An 11,779-nucleotide genomic window follows, 5' to 3' on the forward strand; every position below is an offset into this window, starting at 1 on the left:
CAGTCCAGGAACTGTTCTAAGGCTCATACCTAAACTTCAATGATAACATCCAAATGAATAACCCAAACAGATCTGATGCTTTCAGGGAAAGCATATTTTTTTCCTGGGCATAAACACACAGAACATCCATTTCAGGTTAGTTCACTTAGCAACATAAAATACCAAACATCCTCCTAACTAAATGAGTGACTGCTACTTCTTTACCAATTATAGCTTTTCCTCTGCTTTACTGTGCCCTCCTTATAACATTTATTAAGATGTCAAATGATAGAATTGCCCCTTTCTGACATTCACAGAAAGATAGACAAGATGAAAAGGCAGAGGGCTATGTACCAGATGAAGGAACAAGATAAAACCCCAGAAAAACAACTAAATGAAGTGGAGATAGGCAACCTTCCAGAAAAAGAATTCAGAATAATGATAGTGAAGATGATCCAGGACCTCGGAAAAACAATGCAGACAAAGATCGAGAAGATGCAAGAAATGTTTAACAAAGACCTAGAAGAATTAAAGAACAAACAAACAGAGATGAACAATACAGTAACTGAAGTGAAAACTACACTAGAAGGAATCAATAGCAGAATAACTGAGGCAGAAGAACGGATAAGTGACCTGGAAGACAGAATGGTGGAATTCACTGCTGCAGAACAGAATAAAGAAAAAAGAATGAAAAGAAATGGAGACAACCTAAGAGACCTCTGGGACAACATTAAACGCAACAACATTCACATTGTAGGGGTCCCAGAAGGAGAAGAGAGAGAGAAAGGACCAGAGAAAATATTTGAAGAGATTATAGTCGAAAACCTCCCTAACAGGGGAAAGGAAATAGCCACCCAAGTCCAGGAAGCGCAGAGAGTCCCATACAGGATAAACCCAAGGAGAAACACACCAAGACACATACTAATCAAATTGGCAAAAATTAAAGACAAAGAAAAATTATTGAAAGCAGCAAGGGAAAAACGACAAATAACATACAAGGGAACTCCCATAAGGTTAACAGCTGATTTCTCAGCAGAAACTCTACAAGCCAGAAGGGAGTGGCATGATATACTTGAAGTGATGAAAGGGAAGAGCTTACAACCAAGATTACTCTACCCAGCAAGGATTTCATTCAGATTAGATGGAGAAATCAAAAGCTTTACAGACAAGCAAAAGCTGAGAGAATTCAGCACCACCAAACCAGCTCTACAACAAATGCTAAAGGAACTTCTCTAAGTGGGAAACACAAGAGAAGAAAAGGATCTACAAAAACAAACACAAAACAATTAGGAAAATGGTAATACAAACATACATATCGATAATTACCTTAAACGCGAATGGATTAAATGCTCCAACCAAAAGACACAGGCTTGCTGAATGGATACAAAAACAACACCCATATATATGCTGTCTACAAGAGACCCACTTCAGACCTAGGGACACATACAGACTGAGAGTGAGGGGATGGAAAAAGATATTCCATGCAAATGGAAATCAAAAACGCTGGAGTAGCTATACTCATATCAGATAAAATAGACTTTAAAATAAAGAACATTACAAGAGACAAGGAAGGACACTACATAATGATCAAGAGATAAATCCAAGAAGAAGATATAACAATTATAAATATATATGCACCCAACATATGAGCACCTCAATACATAAGGCAACTGCTAACAGCTATAAAAGAGGAAATTGACAGTAACACAATAATAGTGGGAGACTTTAACACCTCTCTTACACCAATGGACAGATCATCCAAAATGAAAATAAAAAAGGAAACAGAAGCCTTAAATGATACAGTAGACCAGATAGATTTAATTGATATTTATAGAACATTCCATCCAAAACAGCAGATTACACTTTCTTCTCAAGTGTGCACGGAACATTCTCCAGGATAGATCACATCTTGGGTCACAAATCAAGCCTCAGTAAATTTAAGAAAATTGAAATCATATCAAGCATCTTTTCTGACCACAACTCTATGAGATTAGAAATGAACTACAGGGAAAAAAACATAAAAAACACAAACACATGAAGGCTAAACAATACATTACTAAATAACCAGGAGATCACTGAAGAAATCCAGGAGGAGATCAAAAAATACCTAGAGACAAATGACAATGAAAACACGATGATCCAAAACCTATGGGATGCAGCAAAAGCAGTTCTAAGAGGGAAGTTTATAGCTACACAAGCCTACCTCAAGAAACAAGAAATATCTCAAATAAAAAATCTAACCTTACACCTAAAGGAACTAGAGAAAGAAGAACAAACAAAACCAAAAGTTAGCAGAAGGAAAGAAATCATAAAGATCAAAGCAGAAATAAATGAAATACAAAGAAAACAATAGCAAAGATCAATAAAACTAAAAGCTGGTTCTTTGAGAAGATAAACAAAATTGATAAACCATTAGCCAGACTCATCAAGAAAAAGAAGGAGAGGGCTCAAATCAACAAAATTAGAAATGAAAAAGGAGAAGTTACAACAGACACCGCAGAAATACAAAGCATCCTAAGAGACTACTACAAGCAACTCTATGCCAATAAAATGGACAACCTGGAAGAAATGGACAAATTCTTAGAAAGGTATAACCTTCCAAGACTAAACCAGGAAGAAATAGAGAATATGAACAGACCAATCACAAGTAATGAAATTGAAACTGTGATTAAAAGTCTTCCAACAAACAGAAGTCCAGGACCAGATGGCTTCACAAGTGAATTCTATCAAACATTTAGAGAAGAGCTAACACCCATCCTTCTCAAACTCTTCCAAAAAATTGCAGAGGAAGGAACACTCCCAAACTCATTCTATGAGGCCACCATCACCCTGATACCAAAACCAGACAAAGATACTACAAAAGAAGAAAATTACAGACCAATATCACTGATGGATATAGATGCAAAAATCCTCAACAAAATACTAGCAAACAGAATCGAACAATACATTAAAAGGATCATACACCATGATCAAGTGGGATTTATCCCAGGGATGCAAGGATTCTTCAATATACGCAAATCAATCAATGTGATACACCATATTAACAAATTGAAGAATAAAAACCATATGATCATCTCAATAGATACAGAAAAAGCTTTTGACAAAATTCAACACCCATTTATGATAAAAACTCTCCAGAAAGTGGGCACAGAGGGAACCTACCTCAACATAATAAACGCCATATACAACAAACCCACAGCAAACATTCTCAATGGTGAAAAACTGAAAGCATTTCCTCTAAGATCAGGAACAAGACAAGGATGTCCACTCTCACCACTATTATTCAACATAGTTTTGGAAGTCCTAGCCATGGCAATCAGAGAAGAAAAAGAAAAAGGAATACAAATTGGAAAAGAAGAAGTAAAACTGTCACTGTTTGCAGATGACATGATACTATACATAGAGAATCCTAAAGATGCCACCAGAAAACTACTAGAGCTAATCAATGAATTTGGTAAAGTTGCAGGATACAAAATTAATGCACAGAAATCTCCTGCATTCCTATACACTAATGATGAAAAACCTGAAAGAGAAATTAAGGAAACACTCCCATTTACCACTGCAACAAAAAGAATAAAATACCTAGGAATAAACCTACCTAGGGAGACAAAAGACCTGTATGCAGAGAACTATAAGACAATGATGAAAGAAATTAAAGATGATACCAAGAGATGGAGAGATATACCATGTTCTTGGATTGGAAGAATCAATATTGTGAAAATGACTATACTACCCAAAGCAATCTACAGATTCAATGCAATCCCTATCAAAGTACCAATGGCATTTTTTACGGAACTAGAACAAATCATCTTAAAATTTGTATGGAGACATAAAAGACCCCGAATAGCCAAAGCAGTGTTGAAGGAATAAAACGGGGCTGGAGGAATCAGACTCCCTGACTTCAGACTATATTACAAAGCTACAGTAATCAAGACAATATGGTACTGGCACAAAAACAGAAACATAGATCAATGGAACAAGATAGAAAGCCCAGAGATAAACCCACGCACCTATGGTCAACTAATCTATGACAAAGGAGACAAAGATATACAATGGAGAAAAGACAGTCTCTTCAATAAGTGGTGCTGGGAAAACTGGACAGCTACATGTAAATGAATGAAATTAGAACACTCCCTAACACCATACACAAAAATAAACTCAAAATGGATTCGAGACCTAAATGTAAGACCGGACACTATAAAACTCTTAGAGGAAAACATAGGAAGAACACTCTTTGACATAAATCACAGCAAGATCTTTTTTGATCCACCTCCTAGAGTCATGGAAATGAAAACAAAAATAAACAAATGGGACCTAAGGAAACTTCAAAGCTTTTGCACAGCAAAGGAAACCATAAACAAGACGAAAAGACAACCCTCAGAATGGGAGAAAATATTTGCAAACGAATCAAGGGACAAAGGATTAATCTCCAAAATATATAAACAGCCCACACAACTCAATATTAAAGAAACAAACAACCCAATCCAAAAATGGGCAGAAGACCTAAATAGACATTTCTCCAAAGAAGACATACAGATGGCCAAGAAGCACATGAAAAGCTGCTCAACATCACTAATTATTAGAGAAATGCAAATCAAAACTACAATGAGGTATCACCTCACACCAGTTAGAATGGGCATCATCAGAAAATCTACAAACAACAAATGCTGGAGAGGGTGTGGAGAAAAGAGAACCCTCTTGAAAAAACTAAAAATAGAATTACCATATGATCCAGCAATCCCACTACTGGGCATATACCCAGAGAAAACCATAATTCAAAAAGACACATGCACCCCAATGTTCACTGCAGCACTATTTACAATAGCCAGGTCATGGAAGCAACCTAAATGCCCATCGACAGACGAATGGATAAAGAAATTGTGGTACATATATACAATGGAATATTACTCAGCCATAAAAAGGAACGAAATTGAGTCATTTGTTGAGAAATGGATGGACCTAGAGTCTGTCATACAGAGTGAAATAAGTCAGAAACAGAAAAACAAATGTCATATGTTAACGCATGTATGTGGAACCTAGAAAAATGGTACAGATGAACTGGTTTGCAGGGCAAAAGTTGAGACACAGATGTAGAGAACAAAGGTATGGACACCAAGGGGGGAAAACCCCGGGGGGGTGGGGATGGTGGTGTGATGAATTGGGCGATTGGGATTGACATGTATACACTGATGTGTATAAAACTGATGACTAATAAGAACCTGCTGTATAAAAAAAATTTTTTTAATTAAAAAAAAAAAAGAATTGCCCCTTTCTGACAACATCCAATCTAAAGCAAACCTCTGCTTCCTTCCCCAAATTACCCAAATAGGTCCTAACACCCTCTTACTGAGATATCCCATAGTATGTGTTCTCCCTCACTAAATGGTAACAAACCAAACCTGTGTGAGAGACATCTATACATATAAGAGAATATCAAGAAGAAAAAAGTGGTAAACAGTACTTACATTACATATCGTTACATACCAAATAAAAGAGCAAAGAAAACACCCACTAAATTAGTTACCTGGAGATTGTTAAGGATTTCAGGGAGAGTAATTTCAGTAAGCCTAGGTGGGCAACCTCTAAGTTTAGAGTTTATCTCGTAGTCTATGGGAATTAGTGCAGAAGGCAATGATCAACTGTGATATTTAGGAAGAAAATTCTAATGGAAGAATTACCAAAAGATCGGATTAAAAAGAGGCCTGAGATAGAGAGACTAATTTGAGAAATACTCATCAGGGAACTAAGGTAAAGAGAAAAGGGTGACATCAAGCTTTCCAACTGGGACATTTGGTGGATGGTAATGTGACACAACAAAATAAGAATAAAAAAGGTTTAAGGTGGGAGAGGAGGAAGTTAAGATGTTAACTTTCAGACTTTTATGGGAGTCCCAGGTGGATTAACCTACAGGCAGTGCCATCTCATTCATTTATTCAAGTATTTTGGGGGTACCATCATTAGAAACTGTGCCAGGCTCTGCAAAAAGTTATGAGCAAGACAGTCAGACTGCAACACACACACTTGGCGACTGAAAGTTCACTGAGGAGAGAACTTACTCATCTTTAGTAAATCCAATTAGAGAAGCAAAAATAATGGTAGAAATAGATACTTTGTACTGCACAATGAGTGGTTTCCAAAACCCTTCCCCTAATATATAAACACAGTTTTACCCTTGTTTCCAACAGCAATCTAAATGCTATGGGCCAACTGCATCACCCAGTGAACCAATTATCTTTCATATATCTTGTACACACCCCACTGCTGTCTCACTTTTTCTCATTTATTCTCTTAGAGTTATGAATTAACTTGGGACAGTCTTAATATCGTTCATGTAAATAAAACTAATTTTTAGTCATCTTTCTTCTTCACCGTTTCCTCAGTGAGGTCCCTTTCTCCTCTTTTTCAGTAGTGAGCCCTAATCATTGCTGATAATGAGTGTTAGCAGTACTATACCTGTATCCCTCCCCACCAAATCACAAGTGAAATCGTGTAACTTAGTGCCATCAATGCACAAAGAACTTAGAAAATGCTCAGTAATCACCTTCTTAATCTCTACAAACCTATTTCTTCTGATTAAACTTACTTTTCTTCAAGCACAAGCAGTCCAGATAATGTAGTCTTTCCTGTTACATTATTGTAAATGCCCACACAGTACTTTCAGCTATGTTATAGGATCTCTAAGCTCCCTTCCAACTCTGAAAACTGATGATTCTGTAACAGGCCCGAGATTTTTATTAGCATTTTAAACAGTTTCCAAGGGCAAATGCCTTCCAATAGTCAAAACACATACATATATTTGGTGACATAAACCATAATCAAGCTAGGAAATTCTACAATGCAGTGAATTATTTTAAGATTGTATCAAATGGTATTTAAAAAAAATAGATTGGTAGATTTTACAATGACTTCTTAAACTTCCCCAATCCTTACATGCTTTTTTAACTCTGGAATTAAAATCAAATTCAACTAAAACAAGTTATCTATTGAGAACCCACATGGCCAAGGCACTAAATAAAGTGGAGGATTCAGTTCAGTAAGACAAGGTCCCTACCCATTCCTATCCCCACCCCGAGAGTGGTGTTTGTATTGTGTGCTTTCACACCTACCTAGAACTTCAAGACCTAGCTCAGATGACTCCTTGAACATGAATGAATCTCCTTGCTTTCATCTTCTCTGCCACTTAAGCCTGAACACTACATACTGCCCTGGGTTATTTATGTTTTTACAAATGCCTTAACCACTCAACAAGCATGCAGACAATACTGAAGGCAAGCACTATCTTCAACTTTTTGTAGTCCCTCTCAGGGAATTATTTAATCTTCTAGCACAAAATACTCCCTAAGCCTAACTTAGAGGGAACTGAAATTTAAGGTCTTACTCTTAATGTCCCCTAGTCAAAATCTTGCAGAAGTAGAATATGGTAGTTTACAGTTCATGCTCTGGGGGTATCTGGAAATCCCTGATCTACTACTGTTTAACTGGCCTTGGGCAAGCACTTAGCATCACCAGATTGAAGTTTCCTCAGCTGAAACAGAGATTGCTAGTATCCACTTTACTAAAGTTGTAAGGATCAAGTGTATAAAGTCCACAGAAAGCATTAACAATTATGTACAGAGAAATAAAAGAACGGTAAAAATTTTTTTTTAGCTCTTGATTCCTTGGAATACTGGAATTCAGCTGGTGATGAAGCATATGAAAATAAAAGCTGGTGATGAAGCATATGAAAATAAAAGCAGAACCTTATTAGTTACCTCAACCCACTGAATATTCAGTATTACTATTTATAGGTGCAGCATTCACTTTGTTTATACACATTAAAGTTTTCATTCTGTTATCTACAGAATCACTACTTACTGGCACTAAACCATAGTATCCTACCTTCGAAGAACACAGAACACTAAAACATGAAAGAAAAAAGGACACTAGTTTTTTTTCCCCCCCCAATAAATTGAGCCTATAATTTAAGTCCTACCAAAAAAAAAAATCTTTAAAAATGTTGACATTCCAAAATTTTGAAGTCGGCATCCATTTCTTTACCTTCTTTATATTAAAAAAACTATTTAGTTATTCAGAGACCTGAAAATTTGGGCCTATAAGGGACCTTTCGTAATCACCCATGTACAAGTCTCTCGAAAGTGAATTTAATCCCAAACTAAGTTGCCTGCCCAAGATATCAGATAGTTCACAGCAAAGAATCCTACAGGACTAGAACCCATATTTGTAACTGGGAGGTCATATTCTCTTTGGATTCCACCATGAGAAAAATGTTTTTTTCTTCCTTTTGGATGTACTATCTTCTTCTCCCCTTAGCACAAGGTACAGTGGTCTGCACATGTTAGATTTTCTATAATGTTAATTAATCTTGTCCTCAAGATCCTCCTAGCACTAGGTATTTTAAAACATGTAACAATAACTATGATATTTACAGCAAAATAAACAAGTAAATAAATTTCTAATGAGAAATTAGAAAGCATCATTTAAAAATAGAACACATGTATTCAAATACAGAAAAATCTTCAAGATACTTGACCGCAAATGCTATTTTAATTAATCTCTTAAATATCAGTAATTTAATATATATAGTGCTTTGGTTCCCAAGACCTGTCTATTACTGAATGGCTTGAGCGTATTAAGTCTTAAAAACATAGTTGTTAAAAATACCTTAATGACAAATTACTGGAAGTCACTTACTGTTCTTAGGCATATCTTCTATAATATTCACCAACTATTAGAAATATATCAGTATCACATTTTTAGGAGTAATCCTCCAAGCAATGTTTTAATTTATTCAAGCCCAAATTGGTAGATAATCCTTATCAAGTTCAACACTAGTATACCTTAACATCAGAGCATTACTCTTCCATATAATTAGAAAAAACAAAAAACAAAAACAAAAAACTCCTCAAGCATGTGCGTATTACCTTTCCTTTAGAAGAAACGTAAGAAAGGAAACTTCAGTCAATAATCACATATGCAGTATTATCACATGACTTTACTTCTTTATTCTAAACATATTATCCATACACAAGTCTGACTAGTGGAACAAAACTGTACTATTATAGGGAAAGTCCTATCTTTAGACTAAAACTGAACACAATCAGAATGAAATTCAGTACTTCTACAGAATGAGCCAAACTGATAGAAATGGGAGGGGGTAAAATCACACCACATATTCTACACTACTTAAAAGCTTTTTATATATGTTCCATTCAAATGTTTATTTAAATTTTAATGGCTTGCATTGGGAGCAAGCAAAGCTCCAAAGGGAAGTAAACAGCATTCTAAAAACAAAACCTTTTATTTATCTTAATCTTGATTTTGACCCTAGAACTCACAAATCTAAAAATATTAATGCCCAAAATAAACACGTCTCTTCCAAAAACGAACACTCGAACCTTTATTATTAGCAAACTAATTTTAAAACTTTTGAATACAATGCTTAAAAACTCCCTAGATAGCAAAACTTTTTGAGAATCATTTCTGGCTATGAAGTCACAGAACCAAAATGTATTTCATTGGCCATTTTAATATGCCAGCATATTAATTTAATTAGGAACAGATTATTACATTTTTCTTGGTTCTCCTTTCACAAATCAAAAAATTTTTCCCCAGTACATAAGGTTTGGGCGTGTTTTCAGGTGTTAAAATGTACCGTTCATACAAAAAAAAACCAAATAAGCCCGTCAGCCACAATTTAAGTTGAAGACTATTTGTTCTTCCCTTTAAAATGCACAGAAAATAAAACCACTAGAGAACAAAACAAGTATCAAAGCTATAAAAAGCTAATTAGATCGGGAGTTGATTGATTTTGTGATGGGATAGAAGGCGGGAAGGAAGAAATGTAACAATTACTGTAGTGCAAAAAAAAAAAAAAAGAGGGAGAGAAACCAAGATTACCCGTGAAAATATAACAATTCTTCAATATGCATGTGAGCAAGGTTTGGAACCAACCGTACAAGTCTCCTGGAACAGAACTTTATAACAAACCTCCACATTCACCATCCCCATATTAGAAAACTCCTTTCAATAATACCCATTTGCTTGTTGCACCTTTTTGTTTCAGGTTCAGTAATTCACCTTTCTGGCAGTAATTTTGGATATAAGGAAATGAGACTGAAACCCCGAGATCCTGCTTGGGTTTCTACCTGACGAAGGAAAATGACAAGAAATGCTGGCGGGAAAACCCTACGAGTCAAGTTTCCACCATCCTGGCTCCCCCTCCACCTTCTTCCCACCTTGACGAAAGGGATAATCCAAAGAAAAGTTTATAGCCCAATCCCCGAAGGGCTGGAAAAGCAAGCAAATCGTTCGAGCTGAATACACCTAGGCCCGCTCACATCTGCGGGAAAGGAGGCGGCAGCTGGTACCCCGAGTGGGCAGCAACAGCAGCTCTGGCCCCGGGAGCAGGGCGGCCTAGCGCCTCGGGCAGGCCGGCGGGTAGGCCTGGCCTCCGGGTCTCCAAGCCTAGAGCGACTCCCTTGCCCACAATGGTGCGTGATCTCGCCCCTTCACGCTACCTGGGACGCGAAAGTCACGTCCTGGGAGGGCAGAGCATGCGGTGGGGGACGCAGAAGAGGCCTAGGACCGGAGACGGTCAACGGCCTAGAGAAAAGAATGGGGGAAGGGGGTTAGAAGGTGGGCGAGGAAAGGGACCTGCCAGGATCGGGGAGCGGAGAGTGGCCTGGAGACCTCCGCAAAGCCGAGCAACCAGTTAAGGCCAAAGGGGTGGGGCAAGGCCTATGCGAGGGCCAGGGCCGCGGATGGGGGACCCCGAGGGGAGCTGAGGGTCGGATTTTGGCCTCACCTGAAGTCCTTGTCGCTGGATGTCATTTTTTCCAGCAAATTGGAAATGTGGTACGAGGCGCTCGCCATGTTGCCGGCCTCGATCCCGCCCGCCGGCGCTGCTGGTGCTGCTGCCCGCCGCCGCCGCCGCTGGGGCTCCTCCTCTCGCTCGCCGCGGCTCCCGCTTTCAGGGTCGCAGCGCGACGCAGACGCTGACAAGGGAGGCGCCTCTACGGGCTGCCCCCTCCCCGGCGAGGCGTGGGCCTGTCCCGGGGTAAGCAGAGGCTACGGGGCCGGCCTAACGACGGCGCTGCTGGCCGGAAAAAGAGCTCATGAGCAGCAAGGAGTACAGCAGGCTCTCTCCGGAGAGGCAGACACTTCCACTCGAGGCCGTCCCACTCCCACTCCCTCCGCACTCGCTCCCTAGGGCAAGAGGCCAAAACCCGCCTCCTTCGCTCCGGGGGAGGGCGCGGCAAACGCGGGACGCTACGGAAAGCTGAGGTCAGGGTTCAAGGAAGTCTCCCCACGCACGCTGCGGAGACGCTAGGTAAAGGACAATCCTGTTGGCTGAAGCCTGTGTCAATCTTCGCGTGACCCGCCCTTCAGGAGGCATGACAACGGCCCAAAGGCGCTGTTCTCGCGAGACTTGAAAGCGGCGGTTAAAGGATTGGGGACCAGTGGGACGAGGATGCCTTCATCCGAAAATAACTTGTTTTTCCTGTACGACAGTAAGAGAAAAAGATTACGATTTTTAAGGCGCATAAGGCCTAGGAGTAAAGCTAATTAACAGGTTAGACTCGGGGTCAACAGAAGAGTTATTAGAAGGAGCTTTCGTTCTGAATCGGACGCGTGGCCTACATTGCCTTAACCACGATGGTGTAATGTTGCCACGTGAAAACCACAAATCCCAGAATTCAGCCCGCATGTTACACTGGGTCAAGGTATGATTGGCTGAAGGAACTTGCAGCTTCCTCATTGGCTCCATGGGAGGCGTGAATGCTGGGATTTGTAGTCTGGT

The 11,779-nt window shown here is 39.1% G+C and overlaps 1 protein-coding gene across 1 annotated transcript in view; it reads right to left on the bottom strand.

Moving 5' to 3' along the window:
• CAND1 (cullin associated and neddylation dissociated 1) overlaps nt 1-11,179 on the bottom strand; it is a 43,819-nt gene extending 32,640 nt beyond the window's left edge. The window contains exon 1 of the mRNA XM_061205137.1: nt 10,784-11,179. Coding sequence (XP_061061120.1) covers nt 10,784-10,851 — 68 coding nt within the window. The 5' untranslated portion in view covers nt 10,852-11,179. The remainder of the gene's footprint in view (nt 1-10,783) is intronic.
• Between the last annotated feature and the right edge of the window lie 600 nt (nt 11,180-11,779).

Source organism: Eubalaena glacialis, chromosome 11, assembly GCF_028564815.1.
Source record: "Eubalaena glacialis isolate mEubGla1 chromosome 11, mEubGla1.1.hap2.+ XY, whole genome shotgun sequence".
NCBI classification, from domain to species: domain Eukaryota; kingdom Metazoa; phylum Chordata; class Mammalia; order Artiodactyla; family Balaenidae; genus Eubalaena; species Eubalaena glacialis.